A 24,312-nucleotide genomic window follows, 5' to 3' on the forward strand; every position below is an offset into this window, starting at 1 on the left:
GTTAGTTTCCTCAGAAAGATTATAGATGAGGGGTGGCGATGGAAGCCAGAAAACAAGAAGCAGTGACAATTATAATGTGACTATAAAGAACCTAACGTAATCTTCGGTCATTCAGAGGCACTTCAGGATTTCGCAATGCTTTCAAGCACCAATATGTTTGTCCAGTGATTGTAATGATTTTTATGGTGTGAGCCTACACCCTAAATATGGGATATTAAAGTATTCTATACACAAATGGATTTTTAACTCATTCTCCATTAAGTTCTACCAGTAGTAAGTATGCTATCAGCTGTTCTTGACTCCACAGGGAAAGTGAACTTTGGCACCTAAACACTCAATCGCTTGTGTTTTGAATTTAGCCGCCTGTCTTTTGTTTTGGACATCAATTGAGTGGTTGTTGAATCTGAAGAGTTACCTTATTGAAGTGATCTCCGATCACATGCCATATTCGGGACCACTGCAGTCGGATCCGATTCATGTTGTAGTAAGAGATCTCCACGATCTTCTGCAAGCTGAACATGCGGGGGTGGTGGGGGGAAGCCAGCTCGTCCATGGACACGGCACACAGCCAGCGGACAAAGTCAACTACAGGCCAGACCCAACAACACACGCGAGGCCACGTTAGTAATGGTCAGACGGTTATAACAGGAGGCTCTGCAGTTGTCACAGGTGAGTCAAATACTTACCTATCGCATTTCCATCCAGCCTGGTAGAGCCAGTAAAAATTCTAGGAAGAAAATTCCAGATATAACGAAAATTAAATTTGGAAGATGAAGGTTCAATTTCAAACACTCAGAAAAGGCAAAAAGGAAACATTTCAGGTTTGGCACTTCCACTAAAATAAATTATGAGGCATCAGAGGTATAGAACTGGTCAACGAGGTGCACTGAGAGCAGAAACGCTTATACTGGTAGGAAGAGAAAAGCAACATGAAAAGGATGGGGGAGAGTCAAGATAGGATAGTGTGGAACATGGTATTCCACAGCAGGGGGATGCAGACTGAGGACCTTTAAAAAGGTGTTCCTCCATAAGAGCAACCAAAAAACTTACAAAAATTCAACAAATTTTTCAGATCTGAACTCTGGAAATTACCAAAGGCTTGGGACAATGTTTATTCAAGAAAAATGGCTGACTCTTTTAGACAGCATATAGTTAGACCACATTTATTTTAATCCATCCTGCCAATCTCTCTTTAGATTCAAACCCGAATAGGCTGAAAGCAGAAGTATGAAAAAAATACCACATGCAAACAGTTAACAAAAAGAAAACAAGAGTAGCCGTACTGATACCAGACAATACAACACTGGAGTCATTACTAGAGACAAAGAATATTTTACAATGATAAATGATTTAATATGTGAAGAAAATCTAGTAATTGTAAATATATATGTGTTTAACAACAGAGGGGCTTCTCTGGTGGCTCAGTGGTAAAGAATCCTCCTGCAGTGCAAGAGACTTGGTTTGATCCCTGGTCTGGAAAGATCTCCTGGAGAAGGAAGTGGCAACCCACTTCAGTATTTTTGTCAGAAGAATCCTATGGACAGAGGACGATACAGTCCACGGGGTCTCGAAGAGTTGGACAGGACTTAGCAACTAACAAAAGAGCCCCAAAATCACGGGCAAAAAAGACATACTTGAAAGAGGAAAATAAAACAATTCAAACAATGTCCAGAATGAGCAGATCTACACAGGCAGGAGGTGTACTGGTGGTTACAGGAGCTGTAAAGATGTGGGGCTTCTTTATGGGGTGATGAAAAAGCTCTGAAGTCAGACGGCTGCACAACTCTGCATATACTAAAAACCACTGACTGGACGTACGTTTCAGAAGAGCAAGTCTTAGGATGTATGAATTATGTCTCAATTTGAGAAATGTAAGCACACAGAGAGGTGCTAGACAAGCTACTGTTGCCCACTCTCTGGCTGAGGCAGAGAAACAAGGAAGGAACAAACATTTTGTTCTATCAGCCCAAACCTAAGAGGAAAAGGTGGGGAAAACTCAACAAAAGTGTGTCACAGACAGTATTTCTATCAGAGAGGAGAAAAGCAACAGGAGCAAGACGATCAAAACATGCTAACAAAGAGTTTAAAACACTAAGAAAATTGTTCTGACAGCAATACAAATGATGTCATAAATTCTATACTGCTATTACCTGAAATTATTTATATTTAATGTATATGATCATTCAATGGCAATTTTCTGGAGTTTGTTGACTTTTAAGAAAATTCCTATTTTAAGCCCTAGTATGGAAATGGCAACCCACTCCAGTGTTCTTGCTTGGGAAATCCCATGGACAGGGGAGGCTGGTGGGCTACAGTCCAGGTGGTTACAAGAGAGCTGGACACGACTCAGCAATTAAACAACAACATAATGAATACCTTCAAATGGGAATATCTGCATTTCTCTTAGAGGCTTAGGTCAAGTTTTAAGTAAACGGAAGCAACTGAAAGGCTGAGAGGAAAAGAAATGGAGACGCCAACTTGGCCAGCCCTCACTCACAGACAGGCTTTAAATGCAATACTCTTCCAAACTTGTAAAAAAGTGACTTCTAAACTAAGGAAATTCAAAACATTATAACAAGCAGAAACTTGTTTTTGACATAATTTGGTCGCAAAGTTAGTTACAATTTTATTTACTTATTGGCAGTGCTGTATGGCTTGTGGGATTCAACTGGGGATTGAACCCAGGCCCTAGGCAGGGAGGGTGTAGAGTCCTAACCACTGGGTTGCCAAGGAATTCCCCAACATGTAGTTTTTAAAAAGTTATGACAGTTCAAGATCAAAGCCCCAATGAATGTGAAGGTGACCAGCAGCTGTGGGCCACACGTGCTGCTTTGGCTCTTCCTCAGGTTGAGTGATCCGGGGTGACAACAGTCAGACAGGTTAGGGATCCCTCACACCCAGCAACTACACAGAAGGTGCCAAGGCACCGGGTGGTCCAGCTTCACTGGAGAACACATTCATTACCTGTCTACAGCCACCACCACGCTCTGAGAGCTGGTCTCGCCAACGGACTCCTGGAAGCTGGCCATCTGTCTCTTGTCTACTCCACCACTCACCAAATTTCCTGAAACACAGCGCACAAAAGCAACAGTGCTTGAAACAGTCAAGTAAAGAGAACCAAGTCTCCCGCGACATCAGCGCACAGACAAGAGACCGTGACACTGCTTTGCAAGCGAAAAAAAACCCCTCCAATGATGGCAGAATAAAACTAACTCAGGTTTTGGCATTTCTGCATCTGGAATACGTTCTTATGCAAGTTCTCTCTCTTCCTTTACCATCCATCTCCCTGTCATAACAGTCTTCTGTATTTTTTATAGTATTAAATGTCTATGTTTAGAAAAACAAATTCAAGTTGATTGATACGAACTCAGAGCTCCTAGAACATGTAACGGTTTAAAACTGCTGAAGATCTGAGGCGTTCTCCAGGGTTTCACTTCAGTCATCCTGACGTAAACCCCGAGAAGAAGGTGCTGTTACCCTTCCCCTGTGTTCGGAGTTTGTACTTTTAGCTGAACAACTCCAACCAGTGTTTCATGGGACCAAGGAGTCTCCTCTCCGCATCAAATGACCTGGGTTTGAAACCTACTTCTGCTCCTTCCTCCACACGGCACCTCGTTCATAGCACTTCACCCCCCTGTGCCTCACTTATCTCATTTACAAAATGAGGATAATAGCCCCAATCTCACTGAGTTGTTACAAGGATTAAATGAATTAAATATACAAACTGAGTGCTTAGAATGTGCCTGGCATGTCTGCCCTTTTTTACTGTTATCGTTGTATCACTGACAAGAGAGTCTCTCAGTTCAATGTATCACCAGAAATAACCCTACTTTCATAAGGATACCTATTAATATAAGCCTCCCAAATGAACAGGGAAGACAGGTTGAATCTATTTGATATCTAAAAATACGCACACCCACTCCTTGAACACCAGGTGGCTTCCCACCCCACAACATACTTATATGCATAGAAAGAAAAGTAATGCACCCTGCTTATGTCGATAAAATTAGCATTTACTCGACAGTTTCATCACAACTGAGAGCTGAGGCAGCACTTCCACTCCGTTAACAGACATCCTGTCCGCTGGCACGTAAGAAACAGGTGATCTACGGTCCTAATGAGGCAAGGGCTTCCTGCCTGTTAACTGGTGAATCTGCAGCGGCCGGCTGGGGGGCCTGGCGCCTTACCGAGGCCAAGGCCCATGAACTCTTCTCCCGCCAGCGTGTGGCCCTTCAGGCTCCCTTCTCTCTCACGCCCGGAGCCAGACAGGTAGCGCGTCTTCACGCCGGTTCCTATCAGCTGAGCCAGCTCCAGCTGGCTGATGCACTTCAAGATCTGAGGAAAGAGGGCGTGAAGAGAGGAGTTCCCGCTTCATTGGCCGAAAAGGGCAGTGCCCCCTTAACTCAGTCATTACAGAGTTCTCTGAAACATGCAGCCTTTCAGGAGAGGATAACATCTGAGAGACTAGGCTGGCTTCCCTACTTCTGGCTAGGCAACCCCCTGAGTGTGGGTCTCGAAGACAGACCTCATTACTTTATTTTTTAAACCATTAAAAAGGGAAAGAGAAAATGAGCAAAAGAAAAACTGGTACAACAGAGAGGCGAGATGGATTCCGTTTATGCAAACTTAAATAAGCGCTCCATAAAGACAAAGCATCTGATCAGAGCGGGGGACTCCGGTCACTATGCCGTTCCCGCCCCCTCAGCCACCCCCACCTCAGATCAGCAGCACACCGGCTGTTCCTCATGCTTGAACGTGTTACTGTCGCTCCTCCCCATGGCTCACCCCTTAGACTCCCAGCTCAGACCTGTGTCCCCAGAGACCTCCCTCAGCCACCTGAGATCACACACCCTCCCCATCACCATCCCCTGGCCATGCAGTTTTCTTTTTTCTCGTAAGTACTTACTTTCTGGCATTATGTCATGTATTTGTTCTCTGTCTCTTGTGCCAACAGGGCATTAACTCTATCTTGTTCACTGCTGAATCCCCAGCACTTGGAGATTATTTTCTGGTTAACAGAATAAACGAGGGCATGCCCTGGCATGGGTGGGCGGTAGGAGAAAAGACGATCTCCCAGCCCCATGGGGTGGCTCAGGTGCTGGAGAAGCCACACCCACGCATGGTCCTCTCTCACCTGGAGCTCATCTGAATACAGAGACCGGCTTCAACTTCTACTGCAGCAAAAACTGGCTGCTTCAAACTTGAGGAGGGACGGCACATACATCTCCAGGTAAACCCTTCTTAAGGAATTTCCATGGGGACTTCTGACTACGGCTGAGTTTTGCTTTCCATGGTGACCTTATAACCCAGTCCCAGAGTATGGGACTCCACGACATCACGGAGCACTGCTGAGGATTTTCACTTAGAAAATGCCTTCCCCTTGACTAAGACAGGCACTTGAATCCACCACAGAGAGTCCACATGTCATACTATTAAATTATTACTAGTAAACTGCTAATGACCTCCCTTTTCCAGAAGCTGGGATATGTATGTAACACCTGTGGCCAAGGACTTACTGACTCCAACCTGACTTCTCAGAGTGTCTGACCATCAAATCAGTGATGGCTCTTTTTGGCTGATTCATTAACATCTCCAGATGCCGCTGTACGCTTGGCAACTGGCAGGGGCCCCACATTAACATATCTCTTAGTTAAAAGAAAAAGAAAGTTCTAGGGGAGACAGCAGCTATCTACTGATTCATTAGGGTACACTGATTCCTCAGGAAACAGGAAATAATTTATTAATAAAGCACATAACTGAAAACAATGACAACCTACCCCTCCCATGTTTACTAATATGGAATACTTCCGAGTGGTGACAGAGAAAGGAACAATGGGGTGAAAAACGACCAAGGTATGTGCCGCGATGATGATGGTGACTAACAGCTAAGAGCTACTAAGCTCTCGTACGTGCTAAGTCACTTCAGTCATGACTGACTCTCTGTGACCCTATGGACTGTAGCCCACCAGGCTCCTCTGTCCATGGGCTTCTCCAGTCAAGAATACTGGACTGGGCGGCCATTTCCTTCTCTTCTTGCCAAATTCAGTTCTAATCCATTTTCCACATGTTAATTCCTTTCCTTCTCACAACAACCCTCTGAAGGTTGCACAGAGGAGGAAGATGAGGCTCAAACACTAAGTAACTTGCCATGTCACACAGGCAGAGAGGCGGACACCCCGACCAGCTGTCTAGCCCCGGGCCCTCCCCCTGAACTGTGTGATCCCTGTGGCGGCAGGAGGCTGCCAGCAATTTCCTTTCCAGGTCATCACAGCCCCACCACTCTCTACACCCAAGCCTCTATTCTTAGTTTTCCCTCTAAAACAAAAAGTAATACCTTCAGGCGGTAGAGAAATTAGAAAGTACAACTGGGTCATAAGGCAGTTCTATTGCCAGTTTTTTAAAGCAATCCCACTGCTGGGCATACACACTGAGGAAACCAGAAGGGAAAGAGACACGTGTACCCCAATGTTCATCGCAGCACTGTTTATAATAGCCAGGACATGGAAGCAACCTAGATGTCCATCAACAGATGAATGGATAAGAAAGCTGTGGTACATATACACAATGGAGTATTACTCAGCCATTGAAGAGAATACATTTGAATCAGTTCTAATGAGGTGGATGAAACTGGAGCCTATTATACAGAGTGAAGTAAGCCAGAAAGAAAAACACCAGTACAGTATACTAACGCATATATATGGAATTTAGAAAGATAGTAACAATAACCCTGTATACGAGACAGCAAAAGAGACACTGATGTATAGAACAGTCTTTTGGACTCTGTGGGAGAGGGAGAGGGTGGGATGATTTGGGAGAATGGCATTGAAATACGTATAATATCATATATGGAACAAGTCGCCAGTCCAGGTTCAATGCACGATACTGGATGCTTGGGGCTGGTGCACTGGGACGACCCAGAGGGATGTTATGGGGAGGGAGGAGAGAGGAGGGTTCAGGATGGGGAACACATGTATACCTGTGGCGGATTCATTTTGATATTTGGCAAAACCAATACAATATTGTAAAGTTTAAAAATAAAATAAAATTAAAAAAAAAAGAAAATACAACTGAAGGAAAAAGAGAAAATAAATCCATAATTCTATCACACAGAGAGGATGCTAACATGCTCGTTTATCTTTTCTAGTCTCATTTTCTGTGTATGCCTGGCATGAAGGGTGATGCCGCACCATGCTTATACAGTGATTTTTTAATTTAATACATTGTGATCAAAGTATTAAAGACCATCTTCAGTAGCATCTTTATCGGTTTTTCTCTGAAGTTTCTTTACAGAAAGAGACTTCTCTCTATATGTTTCCTTCTCTCCCTCACCCCTCTACTATTTTTCTTCCGATTTATTTGTTGAAGAACCTGGTCATTTGCTGAGAGTCTGACGTATCCCACAGTTCGCAGGCTGTGTTCTCACGATGCCACTTACCGCGCTCCTCTATCCCCTACATTTCCTTCAAATAAGCAGTGGAGGCTTGAACTGACTCAGGCTGGAGTTTTAGGCAAAAACATTTCTTAAGTGGCATCGTGTGCATCCATCAGGGAACATGTAATGCTGGCTGTCTCTCCTTTCAGAAACATTATCTTTTTTCTTTTAAATATTTTTTTCTGATGTGGACGGTTTTTAAAGTCTTTATTGAATTGTCACAATATTGCTTCTGCTTTATATTTTGTTTTTTGGCCAAGAGGCACGTGGGATCTTGGCTCCCTGAGCACGGGTCAAACCTGCACCCCCTGCATTGGAAGGCAAAGCCCTAGCCACTGGATGCCAGGGCAGTCCCCTGAGCAACTTCATTTTAAATGTCCATATAACCTAAGGAGTGGTACTGCTGCTGCTGCTGCTAAGTTGCTTCAGTCGTGTCCGACTCTGTGGGACCCCACAGACGGAAGCCCACCAGGCTCCCCCGTCCCTGGGATTCTCCAGGCAAGAACACTGGAGTGGGTTGCCATTTCCTTCTCCAATGCAGGGAAGTGAAAAGTGAAAGTGAAGTTGCTCAGTCGTGCCCGACTCATAGCGACCCCATGGACTGCAGCCCACCAGGCTCCTCCATCCATGGGATTTTCCAGGCAGGAGTACTGGAGTGGGGTGCCACTGCCTTCTCTGAAGGAGTGGTACACCACACTTTGTTTTTTAAAGATCAGTCTCTCATTGATGGGACAATCTAGGCTGTCCTTCATCTAATCTCTCCCTAGAACAACTAAAATTTCGATGCATGACCTTTCAAACACCTGTCTGGACACATGGGTAATTATTTCCTTAGGTGAAACTCTTAGAACATGGTTTAAAAAAAGAAGTGAACCTGTTGGCAATCTTCATGGCTCACGTTAGATGCTGACCACGTCCTTTTTGCTACATGTGGGAGAGAAACTGGGCTTTGGACTTCGTTTTAAATCCACTCCCTGCAGTAAGAGCTCTCAGGAGGGGTGCAAGGCCTTGTGGGAAGAAGGCGGCTACGACAGAGGTCTGCTCCGCATGGACACTGGCGATGGGGTTGGGGGCACTTGGTGAGGTGGCGGACCTGAGGCGTTTCCCTCGCTGCAGCCCCAGGGAGGCTGACTTTCTGATACATGAGGGACACAGGGAGTAAGACAAAACCGAGAGTTAAAGCGAGGCTTGACTGCAGAGAAACAGAGTTGACCCAAGAGAGACGGACTCTGAACAGAAGGAAAGCCAGGGCTCATCCTCACTGAGAAAAGGCAACCATGGGGCTTTCAGAGACGCTCACCTCGTGCCAGGAATTCCCGAGGTAGTTGCCGTCAGTGTGAGCCACGGTGATGAGCGTCTTTATGGTGTCAATGTTCTTCTGCTTCATCTCCGTGATGCTGGAGCTGGCCGTCAGCAGGGAGAAGCGCGCAAGGGCCTGGACATAGGCATCTCGTTCCAGCTGCAAGGGAGGCAGAGAGGTGACGCTGAGATCCTGGCCTGGGTGAGATGGGTCTCGCATCGAAGGGACTGAGCACTGGTTTCTCTGCTGCCTCCCGCACACGTGGGGACAGGTTGTACGCACATTAACACACCCGAGCCACACCAGGTACTCCATGCCTCTGTCCTCCCGCTACCCAAATACCTCATCGCACGTTTGAGGACTAGCCTCTCCTCTGCCACTGACCTCCCTTCTGAAAGAGCGGCGGAGCACTCTGCTGAATGCTAAGGCTGTCAGGTAAACACTGATTTCCACAACAGTCCTGCAGGTTGGTCTATTATCTCAAGTTTGCAAATGAGGAAATAAAGGGTGACTCAGGGAGGAGGTGGCTAGACCAACGTTAGGCTAGAGAAGCAGCAGAGGTGAGGTGTGAAACCCAGACTGTCTGCAGTCCAAGCCTGGGGTCTTAGTACAAAAGAAAATGTCTATCTGTAAGATACATGGGAACAGAAGACTGAGGTTTTCCAAATAGAGGGGTACAAACTCTTAGTGATTTAGGATATATGAAACTGACAACTTCCTGAGTTCATAAGAGTTTAGAATTGTATTTTGCTTATTTGCTTGAATTTTTCAAGACCCAAAAGATTTACAGACACATTCAGTTTCCACTGAACTACTTATTTCCCCCAGAGAAGACTGGAAATAAGGGAAATTAAAATAATAAGCTGGTTTTAAAAGGAAAACACTATTTCCAGCACCAGGCACCTAGCCAGATGGATAGGAAGGCTGTTTTGTCAAGTCCAATTGAGTAGCCTGGACACCCACCTACCTTCAAAAATGGTTTTTAATCCAAATTGCCAATTCTTCCCCCAGTCAGGCTGTTGCCAGCACAAATCTGTCGTCTTCCTCTCAGTGGGCATGAGTAAGGTGTCTGCTGAGAAGTTTTCAGCTAATTGGAAATATCTGATCGTTTCTAAATTTTGCCAAATCCTGAAGAACACAGCCCACCAGTTTCTCTGGAGCTGTGAGAACGTACACCCACCTGCATTCCAAAGATGCAGGCAATCCGGATCGCACACCGGATGCCTTCCAAGCACAGCGAGGCCACCTCAGTGTCGTCACAGTTCTGCAGTCCGATGCTGTAGGCTGCCAACAGCGGCGTCCACACCAGCTACCAAGGGAGGAAGGTTTGGAAAACGTCTGGAATCTCAGTGTGGAAGAGCACTTAGAGGCCACACTGTTAGTTACAAGCACAGCCAGGATGTCAAGTTCACAGCTATTCTGATTCATTCACAACACAAAATAAAAATTCCTCCTAAACCAGGGTCAGAGTCATCACTACAGCATGCCATTTACTAAACGCACAGTTCTAAAGGAAGGCTGGCACGTACGTGGCTACTGGGCCACCACCACGTCTACTGTACTCACGGCAGACAGCATGAGTCCATCAGAGACCCCACTCCCTGCTTAGTCTAATCGGGGCTGGAGAATCCTTTACACGGTGCACAGGCACCTATTGCCAATCAGAGGTTGGCATGCAAAGTAAAATCTATAAGCAACTTAGGTTCTATCAACTTAGCTTATTGAAAGCTTCCTAATTCAGATTACTTAAGAGTTTACTTTTCCTCCAACCTTCTTGTGAATTCCCTGAAAATAAAAGCACACAAATATCTAGAAGTGATCAACAGGATATCAGCAGTTACTTTAAAAACTTAAGAGAAAACGTGAGTGCTATATATTTAGAACATGTACCTTTTCTAGACATTTAAAAAACAGAGAACTTAGGATATTGTTTCTTTGTTTTTTTGGCTGCACCAACTGGCAAGTGGGGTCTCAGCTCCCCCACTGGGGACTGAACCTGTGCCCCCTGCAGTGGCAGCATGGAGCCTCCATCTCTGGACCACCAGGGAAGTCCCAAGGATATGGCTTTTATTCTACCTCATGTCTTCTTATAGGCTAACCCTGAGGCCACTGAGATGAGATATCACAATAAAGCTGTCTCTTTTGCTGAATAATTCATTCATTCAATCCCCCCAGCAGCCCTGCAGGACCCATTTCACAGATGATGAACAGAGAGAGGCTGAATAACCTGATCCCAGTTCCAGAGCAACAAAGTGGCAAAGGCAGGGCTTAAACTAGATGCTCTGACTGTTGAGCCTGTGCTGACGTATCCCCAGCAACACCACGGGGCTTCCAGGAAGGACTCGCTGTAGTTACTAGTCAGAAAGAAACACCAGATGTGGCCTTTCCCCTCCCCAATCTCTTCACCATTATAAACTCGCTGGTGAGCTTCTGGCTGATCAACTCTAGAATCAGGTTCAGCCGTGTCTTAACTTCTCTGTATACTCACTTTGAACATTGGCCGGACATGGTCCAAGTGAGTGGCACTCGTAAATGGGGCTTTGGCATGGCTCACGGCCTCCATCAGAGCTTTGGCTGTTTTCGCCATTTGCTCCATTTCCAAGTTGTACAGTAGCCGTCGCTGCTTTTCACTAGCGACACCTACAAAGAAATAAGAGTAACAGCAGCTAATACTCGCCGAGTGCTTGCTATGTGCCGGGCTCTGTTTCAAAAGATTTACAACAATTAATTCACAAATCCTCCTCACGAGGACCACTTCCTGAGTCTGTAGCAAGTATTACTGCCATTTCACTGGTGGGAAATGAGGCCCAGAAACAGTAAGTAACTTGCCCAGGGCCACAGAGCTAACAGGCAGTAGAGCTGGGACCTGAATTCAGACGTGTGGCTACAGAGCCTGTGCTGTAAATTGGACACGCTGCTGCCTCACCAATGAGACTGACAGCCTCGCAGGGGTCTTAAGTAGGAGAATTCTAATCAGGGTTGATGCAATCACCCCTGGTATTACAGCAAAGTTTTAAGAAACATTTTTTGGGAGTAATTTAGCTCTCAGATTATTTTAAATTGCCTCTTGTAACTAATTACAAATCTAGTAAGAAGTTAAGTGATACTGTGAGAGTGTCAACGTAATCATAATAACTAATTTAATCACATTTCTTATTCAGATAGCGAGATATGCAAATGAAATCTGTCACCAGGGAACTTAATCATGCATTCTGATACACCTGAACATTGGGACTGAGAAATAATTTGCCATTAGACCTTACTCTGCTTAGTAGATTTGGTGGCAATTGTGTGTTCTTTTGTTTCTTTCATCGCAATTTTCTTGCCTTCTATCTCTTCATAGATGCTTGAGAGATACTCTTCAGGTAGATCTTTACTATCATTGATACCCCGGTTCATTTTAATATACTGCTCTTTTGTCATTTTATTTTTTACCTGAAATTTTAAAAAAATGAAGAATCCACTTAGGAGACATCCAGTGGCCCAAATAGTTATTTATTTAGCTACTGTAGTATTTAAGTCATTAAAATATGTTACCTGAGGGCTGTGCAAGTCTGTAGTTAGCATAATAATTGAATATGCTAGGACATACGCAGTGTCAGCACTAGCAAACAGAGTTTGCCTAAAAAACAAAAAAGATTTCAGATGTGAGAACACGGACAGAGACAAGGCTGGACGGCGGCAACAGGGCTCAGGGAGACACGCTTCGTGCAAAGCAGGCCGAGTGCTCCCCAGATGCTTTCATCGCCACTTAATGATAACTAATGACCCAGAGTCTAGAAAAACTTAGTTTAGAAAAAATAAGTAAATAATAAATTAATTAAATTTAAAAACAAACAAAAAAGACCAGAAGAGATGTGAACCAAAGAAAAGAAACTCACTTTTTTATACGCTACAATGTTTCATATTACTAAAGCAACGCTGCTGCTGCTGCTGCTGCTAAGTCGCTTCAGCTGTGTCTGACTCTGTGGGACCCCACAGACGGAAGCCCACCAAGCTCCCCCGTCCCTGGGATTCTCCAGGCAAGAACACTGGAGTGGGTTGCCATTTCCTTCTCCAATGCAGGGAAGTGAAAAGTGAAAGTGAAGTCGCTCAGTTATGCCCGACTCGTAGAGACCGCATGGATCGCAGCCTACCAGGCTCCTCTGTCCATGGGATTTTCCAGGCAAGAGTACTGGAGTGGGGTGCCACTGCCTTCTCTGAAGGAGTGGTACACCACACTTTGTTTTTTAAAGATCAGTCTCTCATTGATGGGACAATCTAGGCTGTCCTTCATCTAATCTCTCCCTAGAACAACTAAAATTTCGATGCATGACCTTTCAAACACCTATTTGGACACATGGGTAATTATTTCCTTAGATGAAACTCTTAGAACATGGTTTAGTTAAAAAAAAAAGTACTGGAGTGGGGTGCCATTGCCTTCTCTTCTAGATCTTAATTCTCCCAAAAGCTAAAAAGAAATAGTTAATATGAGATGACAGAGAGGCTAATTATCACCACCATGGCAACCCTGTTATGTTAGTCATTTAGTTGTGTCTGACTCTTTGTGACCCCATGGACAGCCTGCCAGGCTCCTCTGTCCTTGGAATTTTTCAGGCAAGACTACTGGAGAGGGTAACCATTCCCTTCTCCATGGGATCTTCCCCACCCAGGGATCGAACCTGGGTCTCCTAATTGCAGGCAAATTCTTTGCCATCTAAGCCATCAGGGAAGCCATAATACAATATATAAATGTATCAAATGTTGTAGACATTAAAGAATAGGCGCTCTTGCATGAGATAATCCCTCAGCACAGTGCCTGCTGGTGCAGAGTGAACAGAAACCTTAGTGGCTGGGCACAGATTTAAAAAGATTAAACCGAACCCCCAACCACAGGAAGACTGATGCTCTGAGGACGGCAAAAACATGGTGGAAGAGACTTAAACACGGTGCTCACCCCTGGTTGCACTCTATGTATCTTGCAGCAAACTTCTCCATTAGCCGATCAATCTTCTGAGCTTCTCCAGGTAGGCGGAAACCTTCTAGAAATGTCCGCAGGGCTGAGACAAACTCTTTTTCACAGAAGTCGAGTTGGTCCACATAGGCATACATCACCTCCTTGTTGAACTTCATGCTTTCCCCCAGAAAATCACCTACTTGGGTCTGAAACATACACACTCACTCACAACTAAAAACTGTCAAATATGAACACCCAGAGAAAGACACTTCAGTTAAACAAGGCAGGAATACTGTCCCGGCTCTCAATACCTAGGATGGGCTGGGCCGCTAGAAAAGCTGGGTCACTCCCTAAGCCTGGCCAACCGCCAAACCACCCCAGGTTCAGCTGGCCCTGCCATGAAGAAAGGCACTGAAAAATGGAGGAATGATAAGACACACTCAACAGGGAGTTGAGCTGCAGATGAGCACCCGAAAGAACAATTTCTGGCAGTCAAGGGACACTTAGCTCCTACAACGTCTCCCCAAATAAACAACCACCTGTCAGAAGGCTGGTTTATTCCCTGTAAAGAACTTCTTGCAACACTAGCCCAAGGGATAAACAGGACTACCATAAACAGGAGTGCAGACAATGGCACTGCACTCAGGGGTCAGCCAGTCTCTAGGTGAAAGGCAGTAAGGTCTCAGAGCCACACAGAAGAACCCACAAGTATGTGCCCAGCTCCCCATCTTACAGAATCCAGACGCTCCTCCTGGTGCAGGAATTGGGCAATGTCTTCCACCGATGTTCCCAGCATGCCCTGCTCCTGGAGATATTGGATCCCTCTCTTGGGTTTCTTGTTAAATCTGTTTCAAGAGACGGGACACAGATTGCTGATTCCAAACTCCGGGCGATGGAAATAGCTGGCTTTTGAGGCAAATTACAGTAACACCATGAACAAGTCATCCCATATCAGCTCGGAAAGTCTTGTGTGTCCTGGTAGCTTTTCTCAATTCCACCTTTAATTTCTGACCTAGCTCTAACAGACTCTGCTGGTTGTCACCCAAAAGCCATTTTCTTCTTCTCCAACACTAATAAGACCTAGTTGTTTAGCTGGGCACACAACTATCTGGGATAAAAAACACACTTCCCTGCCTCCCTTAGACAAAGTGTGGCAATGTGATAAAGTTCTGGCCGGTGAGAGATGAGAACTGGTGTGGGTACTTCTAGGAAGAATCCTGAAACAAAGCTGACCTGGCTGAGGGGGGCAGGGGATATACGTCTTTTGCTTTTCCCCCTTCTTCCCCACAATACATGTGTGATGACCAGAGCTCCAGCAGTCATCTTAAACCATGAGGCAACGGTGCAAACGAAAATTGTATTCAGGATGGTGAAGCAGAAAGATAAAAGAAGCCGGATTTCTGACATCCATAGAGCCACTGTAACAGTGTAGACTCTGTACTCTGGGATTTCCTTCAACGGCACTTGAGTAGTTACTTCTGTAATTCCTGTTAAAGGCAGGCAAATATAACCGCTATATAAATTCAACTTGTTATTCACCACGCCATGCACTGGGACTGAAAGAAGCACAGAAACACAAACTGTGGCAAAAGCTGTGAAGAAAGGCTGTGCGGGGACAGAGGTGACCTTGGACCTGTCCAGAGAGTGCGGTTACTGGGGGCCTCCTTGAGGAAGAGATGCTTTGTCAAGCCTGAAGGTTGAAAAAGACCCAAGAATATTCCAAGCAGAAGGTGCAAAGGTGCCAAATGCTTGAGATGTTCAAGGGACTGAAACTCATATAAGATCCAGGACTACTGGAAGAGATCAGAGAGGGAGGCTGGAGGCTGGATAGGGCTGTGGGGAGGAAATGGGAAACCTGGAGTGAGTGTAGGCAGGGGAGTGGTAAGACTGATGTGAGTTTTTAAAAGATTCCTTTAGCTGCTGTAGGAGAATACACTGAGGGGATGCAAGGGATGGTGAGAATAGAAATAATCACACTGGGGCTTGGCTAAAAATTCCGTTTGGGTTTTTCCATCAGATGTTACAGAAAAATGCATGTGAACTTTTAGGCCAATCCAATAAATGAGTACTGTAACATCAATTTTTAAAATGAATTGAGTTTACAAAATTGACTTACCATTCAAAAGTTGGACAGCATGTGAGAATGTATGCATTTCTGTGTATGAAAGATGAAAGAAATCATGTTTACTCATGATTCTATAATGATGATGTGATTATATGGGAGAAGGTCCTTATTTTTCAGCCATGTAGAGCTTAAGTAATGTGATGGCTACAAATTACTTTCAAATGGTTCAGAAAAAAAAAAAAAAGTAGATAACACAAATATGGCAAAAATTAAGTTTTTTGTATGCTGAAGTACAATAGTTACCAATGGCAAGTTCCTCTAGGTAGTAATTTTATGAGTGATTTTAACATTCTTGCTTTATACTTTTCTGCATTTTCTAAACTAGTTAAATTTTTTAAATTAGGAAGAAAGGAAAAAAAGACCAGGCATCAACCACACAAAGCTATTAGATTTCTCTCTTACACACTCACACGTGCACTCAGCGCGACTTGATCGGGCCTGACCATAAGCGCCAGCCCCGGTCATCTGTAACAGGCGTTTCATCTTCAGGAGTCAAAGCCAGGTTCCCAAGAGACTCAGCCAGCCAACAGCCACACTCACAGCTCGATGCCGTGTTCAATCATCTCCTTCTGTTGCTTGATGACCTCAAACTGCTCCGGGTCGTCCTGGACGGTTGTCTGCGTTCCCGAGGACACGGTGGACTCCATGGACGTCACGCTGCTCCGCCTCGCCAGGTCCCCCATCTCCTGGTCCACGGGCCGCTCCTGACCTGCGACGACGTAAAAGCGAAGGCAACCAAGTGAGCAGATGGGACGCAGGTGAGGCTGAGCTGAGGTCTGGCTGTACGGTGCCCTTTCCCAGGCCTGTAACAATAAGCTTTGTACTGTAAGGTTCATGAAAACCTCAATATCGCGGTTACTTTACTTAACAACTTGCTTGTGGAAAATAAGCTAACCCTAAAATTCACGTGAAAGAATAAAAGTGCAAGATGCACAAGACACAGAGCCTGTCCTCGCAGGCCCTGGAACTCACTGCAGAACTCTAGGCATCTGAAAAGCACGGGATTGGCGGAGGAACAGACAAATCAACAGAACAGCAAATTCAGAAACACACAGGGAGGTGTGCTACACCATCAAGGTGGTACTTCAAATCAGTGAGGGGAAAAAAGACTACTAAAAAAAGTTGTAATAAATGGTTTTCTGGAAAAATGAAGTTACAGCACAATTCACACTATCTCCACCCAACCCCCACCCAAGTTTCAGATGGATTAAAAAGCAGAACCTTTAAAACACTTCAGGTATTTCCCAAACTAAAGTATTTTGCTAATTCTAAGACAAGTATGGGCAACCCACTCTGGTACTTTTGCCTGGAAAATCCCATGGACGGAGGAGTCTGGTAGGCTGCAGTCCATGGCGTCGCTAAGAGTTGGACACAACTGAGCGACTTCACTTTCACTTTTCACTTTCATGCATTGGAGAAGGAAATGGCAACCCACTCCAGTGTTCTTGCCTGAAGAATCTCAGGGACGGGGGAGCCGGATGGGCTGCCGTCTATGGGGTCACACAGAGTTGGACACGACTGAACTGACTTAGCAGCAACTTAGCAAGACAACTGTATCAGGATAGCTTTTTCCAAAAGTTGTGGGCAGCCTATTGTGATTGGCAGATGGTGGCGGGTGGGAGGTGTGTGTGTGTGCACTGGGGGGTCTCTCACCCAGGCTGGTCTGATGATTGGGATTCACATACAGGTCTTTGCTCCACTCCACCATGCACTTGAGGATGGACACGAGGCACTCCAGGCCTTTCTTCCTGAGACTGAGCTCCTAAAGGACAAAGGTGACAAGTACAGAGACTCGGCAGATAAACTAAGTGCAGACGTCTGGAGGGCTCTGGGAATCCTGTGACAATACAAGATAATTACTGACGTTTAGAGTTACTGACCCAAGAAGAGGGAACCCGTGACGTAAACATTGAGGGCTCACTGCAAAAACCATGATCGTCTTTAAAGGTGTTCATTACAAACTCCCTATCTGCAAAAATATGGGATGTGTACTTTACTAAAGTGAAGAGTATTATTTGGATTTTTAAAGTGAAATTCTCATTCATTGCTTATATAAATTAACAAAACAAAAAACAACCAACCAAACATTTAAAACACATTTTTTTAAAAAAAAAAGGGAGAGTCTTAACTAGTGACCCTGAAAAAAGAGAAAAGAATCTTATGCAGCAGATAAATGACCGTGGACACCATCATCCCCTGAACACACACAAAAGCATTCCATCTTAAGGCTTACTCTGCAGGTAAATACTTTTTTTTTTTTTAAGTAGCACTTCTCGGGACTTCCCTGGTGCGCCAGTGGCTAAGACTCCATGCTCCCAGTGCAGGGGACCTGGGTTCGATCCCTGGTCAGGGAACTAGATCCCACATGCCACAACTAAAGAGTCTGCATGCTGCAAGTAAAGACCTGGTGCAAATAGATAAATAAATATTAAAAAAAAAAAAAAAAAAGTAGCACTTCTCAACTAAAAAGCTGAATGTGAATGTGAGTTGCAGGTCATCTTTTAAAAACTGCAAACATTTTAGACTCAAAATAGCATCTAAGATGGTTTGGCTCTCCCTGGGCCATCTAATGACAACTTTAGACCTTTGTTGAAGAAACATGCCCCCATACACCAAAACTCTACGTGTAATTACAGGTGGCTCACAGACCTTTCAACCAATTTCTTCAGAGACCTCAGGTTAAGAACCCTATCGTCTTTGTAGGGAGGGAATCTAGTAAGAAGCAATCTCCTTTGCCTTTACTCTAGCCTGGGATCTTGTGTTCACACGATCTAAGAAAAGGTGACAGAGTGAACACGCTTCCTACAGGTCTCAGCTCAAGTCTCACTTTCTGAGGGAGATGACCCTGACGGCCCCACCCTCACCTCCAACACCCCTTCTCTAGCGTCCCTGCTTTATTCTTCCTGCAGCTGGCTTCTTCACTGCCTGCTTTTAAGTGTCAGGACCACAGCAATTGTGCACCTGGATGTGCCTGTCTGTGTTCTGTTCACTGCTGTGTCCCCAGCACCAAGGACAGTGCCTGGCACACGGTGGCTCGACAAATGTTTACTGAAATGAATGAACTGTGAACATAAATGTTCTCAGTGGTTTTACCTGCAGAGGTGTCATTCCCAGCTCGTGTCCACTTCTTCCCTGAGCGATTTTCGATAAATCGTTTACGAGGCGCTCAAAAATGTTAGCAGCATTTAAATCACAGTCGTAGTTGACGTAGATGTCTACAACACACTGGGCATCTTGGAAAATAACACACGGATGTTAGAGATTCTTAGTGAACACAGAGAACACGTGTGTTTCCTTATTAAACGAGAGTCCTTGGTCAAACAAAGTTTTCCCAGTGAATTAGTAACTCAGGCTGGACACGCCTCACTCAGGAAGTGTGTGACGGAAGGACTAGAAATGCAGGAGGCTCTCCTCCTAGGCCTGCCCTGGCACTCACTGAAATCTCAGGCTGCTCACTCAAACTCTCACAGCTTACTTTCCTCGTCAAAAAGGGAGAACAACTGCCTCATCCAACTCTTAAAGCCGTATAACTCTGATGAGGTTACTGTGATGACAAAGATGCTCAGTTTATTGTCACACAATTGGGTGGTGTAAAGGGAAATGCAAATTTACTTTAGCACCCAATCAGGAGTTAGGACACTCATACCTGGGACTCTCTGACTTATAAACCATGTTCAGCTTGTAGACACAGTGACAAGTGTCCTAGTTTTTCAGGATTAGGAGGTTTCCCAGGACATGAGATTTGCTGTGCTATAGTCAGAAAGTCCCGGGCAAAACAGTCTGGTCATTAGGTGAGTAGCAGCCTTTAAGGGAATGATTTCCTCAGCACTTCATTACAACGTTAAAAGGAGGGGATCAAGATCTTCATCTGGACTGTGGAGAATGAAAGCCTCAGAAGTGTTTCTGGGTAAGTCAAAAGGATGAGCCCCACTCTGGGAGAAAGTACCTGCGCAGATCCTTGTCAGGGTCTGAATGACCATCCACCTGTGCTCGAAAGAGCTTGTTGACGTTTCTAAAATGTTCAGGAAAATCTCTTTGAAAAAGACCTATATGACAAGAAGAAGATAAAGGAGGACAGTAATTAATAGCTTAAATTAGGGCTCAAAACCCCTGAAGCCTTTACGAGCAGGCTGAGTCTATGAGTAAAGCAGGGAGGGAGGCCAGGGGGGTGTGTGTGTGTGTGTGTGTGTGTGTGTGTAGGTGTGTCTGTGTCTGTGTATGTCTGTGTTTAGGTGGCTGCTGTGTGTGTGTGTGCAGGTGGCTGCCCAGCACAGGAGCCTGGGTGTGTGTGGGAGAGTGAGGAGGGCAGGACCACAGTGAATACAGCCCCATCAGAGTACACAGTTGCTCCAGAGAAAAAGCCAAGAATTGCCACGTGGAAAGGCAGAATTGGAGTTGTGGGGTTTTGAGAGGAAATGAGAAATATGGATTTATATGGAAAATCGCATTTACCGATTTTTAAAAAAATGTATATTTCTTTGGCTACTTCAAGTCTTACTTAGTTGTGGCACTTGGGATCTTTCGTTGCAGCATTCGAACTCCTAGTTACGGCACATGGGATCTAGTTCCCTGACCAGGGATGGAACCCAGGCCCCCTGCATTGGGAGCTCAGAGTCTTAGCCACTGAATCACCAGGGAAGTCCCTGACTTCTCAGTCTGGATACTAATTCAAGTTATTTCAAACAATTTATAGGCTAAACAAACATGTCTGGGGGACTGAGCCCAACAAAAGACTACACAATTTAAACCTTTGGTTAAAATGAAAGGTATACAAGATTTGGGGCTTCCCAGGTCGTGCAGTGGTAAAGAATCTGCCTGTCAATGCAAGAAATGTGGGTTTGATCACTGGGTTGGGCAGTTCCTCTGGAGAAGGAAAATGGCAACCCACTCCAGTATTCTTGCCTGGAAAATTCCATGGAAAAATGAGCCTGGCGGGCTACAGTCCATGGGGTCATGAAGAGTCAGACACGACTGAGTAAGCACACATATACAAGATTTGGGGGCAGTAACTTTTTATGAAAAGGAATTCTCTTGCTCAAAAAGTTCTTAGGGGTGCCAGCACGTAGACTGTGTAACTCCCACCAATATTTAATACATCATATAAAAGCGTCATCAAACTTCAAAACAAACCCCAAAACAGTCAATTGGAGTCCATACCTCTATTTGCATCTTCAGATGCATTTTAAAGTTTGAAAGAAGAGTGAGAAAAATAGCGAGAGAGAGCTCAAAGACATCAGGCACTGAGGAGACGCCGTTCTTGGACAACGCCACGCAGAGGTACTGCTTGATTGCGGTGATGAACATCTCATGAGTCCTGAAGACCGGGCCGGCGTTCTGCAACACGGACAGGAGGAGCTGCAGGGAGACCACCTTGGAACGCAGCTCGTGGGACCTGGCAGAGGAGACAGAGAACAAGGGTAGCGCTGAGAGGTAACATTTCAGAAAGGATGTTTAAGAAGGTCTCACTCCTCTATCAGTGAGAGGATTTTCTGAGAAGCCGGGGACTCAAGAATCAGCAACAGCACCTAAAATGTCAAGAGAGGGAGGGCAGCTGGCATGAGGCGGGTTCTCAGAACCCGCAGGCCCTGGGAGAACAAGAGCTGCCAACTGTTGTCTCTTTCTCCCACTCATAAAGCAGAAAATACAGCAGGAGCAAAATAAGTACAAACCGATTCTGGAAAGCTGGTTCTGCAACGAATCTAACAGAACCAATTACTTCACATCCATCATGTGAGACTGAACTGTCTGTCCTGCTCTGTGTTTAGAGACAACGAGAACAGGGCTCTTCATCTACCTGCCTCAGGCTCCCATCCCTGCCCACGGGATGGAAAGAAAGGGAAACCTTCCTGAGTCTTTTCCCTAATGGTCATCATATTCTCAACAGAAGAGGACTGTAATTAGCAACCAGTAATAACGACAATAACAGTGACTATAAACTATCGTGAACTACTGGGCCCTGTGCTCGGGATGTCAATTCTATCATTTCAGGTAAACGATCCTGTGAGTTGATTTTCCATATTCCCATTTTCCAGATGAGGTTCAGTAGCTCCTACGGGCATGAAGTTGGTCTCATGTGAGCCAGCAGCTCCCCATGGCTCCAAAACTTCTGCTTTGACACCCCACAGCACCATCTTCCTTGTGGTATATCCTTCACTCTAAAGGTCTGGCTTCTCTGGGTTGAATCTGGGGCATAAATCTGTACCCATGAAAACAGAAGTTTCCATTCAAGGCAAGAAACTGAGGTTCTCTATGCATCCAGGTGGGGGACTCTGACCTTCAGATGATTAAATTCATCAGTCAGGAGAAAGAGGGTGAATATTCAACTGAACGATTGTTTTTTAGTATATAAACCAAGGAAAGAAAAATTGGGCCCAATAATCTTGGTTCGTGGGCACATAATCTATGATGAGAGGACTGTGGGACCTTCATGAGCCTGAAATCATGGTAAAACAGTCCTGTAAATTCCTGCATTTACACCAACCAGGGGACAAGGCTGTGGGGTTTCTTGGAGCCCCTAAGATCCTCCTGGATCATTAGGATTATAGACGGCCAAGAACTGCTGTCAGCTCACTTTGGATCTGGGGGGCCTTCGCCAAGGGGTTTCATGGACAGCTTGCACAGGGAGCGAAACACCAGGAAGGCATCCTTCTGCAGAATGTGGGAGAACCTGGCGGCCACTGGATGTCCTTGAGCATCCGACTCCTAAGATCAGAACAAAGATGAGAAAAATCAAAGGGTCCAAACAAAAGGATGACTCTTTTCAAAAATAAGAAATGTAATTATCTCATGAAAATGTAAATTATTTACTCATTGGGGGAGGTGAAGGATGTGGGGGAGGAAACAATATGTCAAAACAGGAGCTTCTGGGGGAGTTGTCACAGCAATTCTAAAACTTCCAAGTCCTTCAGAAAGTGGGTGTGAGTGGTTTAAAATGATAAATGAGCAAAGGTTAAATCATAAAAAACCCAAAACGAATATAGATAATTTTATTAGTTTGGGTAAAAAAGATATTTCTAAGAATACTGTTGGGATTCGCAGGTGACTCAGTAATAAAGAACCTGCCTGCCACTGCAGGAGATCTGGATTCCATCCTTGGGTCAGGAAGATCCCCTGGAGAAGGAAATGGCAATCCACTCCAGTATTCTTGTCTGTGAAATCGCAGGGACAGAGGAGCCTGGCGGGCTACAGTCCATGGGGTCACAAAAGAAAAAGATCTATCTACAAGGATATTCACTGTAGAACTGTCTCCTGTGATTAAACTGAAATAATCCAAAAACCTAATAGGGAACTGGTTAAACAGATTATGGTAATCCATGACAGAATTTCACATGGCCATTAAAAAATTAGTACTACTGATGTGAAAAGATGTCCATAAAAGTGTTGAGGGAACAAAGCAAGTTGCAGTCTAATATGTGACACAGATACCGTGTGTGAATTTATACACATCCCTATATACACGCATTCATTAAAAACAATTTTTTTTATTGGAGTATAGTTGCTTTACAGGGTTGTGTTAGCTTCTACTGTACAGCCAAGTGGCTCAGCTATACGTATACATACATCCCTTCTTTCCTGGATTTCCTCTCCATTTAGGTCCCCACAGAGCACCGTGCTATACAGCAGGTTCTCACTGTTGTCTAATTTTATACATGTATCAACAGTGTATATACACCAATCCCAATCTCCCAGATCATCCCCCCAGCGCCTTCTTAATGGGGATGACAGAACCCCAAGGGGACTGCTATAGTCTGGATGTCTGAGACCCTCACTGAATTTCTTATGTTGAAACCTAATCCCTAATGTGATGGAATTTGGAGATGGGGCCTTTGGCAGTGAGGTGGAGCCTTCACGGATGGGATTACTGCCTTTATTAAACAGGCCTCAGAGAGCTCCCTTGCCCCTTCTGCCAGGACAGAGTAAGAAGATGGCTGTCCATGAACCAGGAAACAAACAGGCTCTCACCAGACACTGCAACTGTTAATATCTTGACCTTGGACTTCCTCGCCTCCAGAACTGTGAGAAACACATTTCTGTTGTTTATAAGGCACCCAGTATACAGTATTCTATTAATGCAGCCTAAACAGACTGAGACAGGGGCAACTGTCAGGGTGGGGTGGAGTAGGGCATAGTTGTAGAGAAAATCTTATTATTTTTATGCATAAAGTAGATAAACATACAGTACATAAACAGGTATCTAGTTTATCAATAACTAAAATTCCATGAAACAGGGTGATGAATAGGAAAAAGAAATACATAAAAAGGCTCCTGTGTGTGTGTGTGATCATTTGAACAGTTGGGACACATGGGAAAAGGCAGAGACTGAGTGAGTTCAGGAGGCAAGTTCAGATCGTATTTCTTCCTGTTTTGAATGTTTATATATAGCATTTTCAATAGAACAACAAAGCTATCTAAAAAAATAATGTAGCAGACACACTTAAGGGTGCCTGAAAGGATGTTCATAATGTACCTTAAATTTAAAAAGCGGGTTACAAAACAGCATGCATATCATGTTATTACAT

General features: G+C 44.8%; 1 protein-coding gene across 2 annotated transcripts in view; it reads right to left on the bottom strand.

Moving 5' to 3' along the window:
• Positions 1–24,312, bottom strand: part of ARFGEF2 (ADP ribosylation factor guanine nucleotide exchange factor 2) — an 82,916-nt gene that overhangs the window by 26,548 nt on the left and 32,056 nt on the right. For both annotated transcript variants that reach the window (XM_027558325.1, XM_027558324.1), the window contains 17 exons: positions 22,365–22,495; positions 20,951–21,185; positions 19,740–19,839; positions 18,887–19,026; positions 17,447–17,555; positions 16,334–16,502; positions 14,402–14,513; positions 13,669–13,874; positions 12,270–12,354; positions 11,996–12,167; positions 11,221–11,372; positions 9,913–10,041; positions 8,733–8,891; positions 4,188–4,335; positions 2,965–3,064; positions 687–727; positions 416–585 (listed from right to left, as the gene is read on the bottom strand). In XM_027558325.1, the coding sequence (XP_027414126.1) occupies positions 416–585; positions 687–727; positions 2,965–3,064; positions 4,188–4,335; positions 8,733–8,891; positions 9,913–10,041; positions 11,221–11,372; positions 11,996–12,167; positions 12,270–12,354; positions 13,669–13,874; positions 14,402–14,513; positions 16,334–16,502; positions 17,447–17,555; positions 18,887–19,026; positions 19,740–19,839; positions 20,951–21,185; positions 22,365–22,495 (2,358 nt within the window). The remainder of the gene's footprint in view (positions 1–415; positions 586–686; positions 728–2,964; positions 3,065–4,187; positions 4,336–8,732; positions 8,892–9,912; positions 10,042–11,220; positions 11,373–11,995; positions 12,168–12,269; positions 12,355–13,668; positions 13,875–14,401; positions 14,514–16,333; positions 16,503–17,446; positions 17,556–18,886; positions 19,027–19,739; positions 19,840–20,950; positions 21,186–22,364; positions 22,496–24,312) is intronic.

The sequence above is a fragment of the Bos indicus x Bos taurus genome, chromosome 13 (assembly GCF_003369695.1).
Source record: "Bos indicus x Bos taurus breed Angus x Brahman F1 hybrid chromosome 13, Bos_hybrid_MaternalHap_v2.0, whole genome shotgun sequence".
NCBI lineage: Eukaryota > Metazoa > Chordata > Mammalia > Artiodactyla > Bovidae > Bos > Bos indicus x Bos taurus.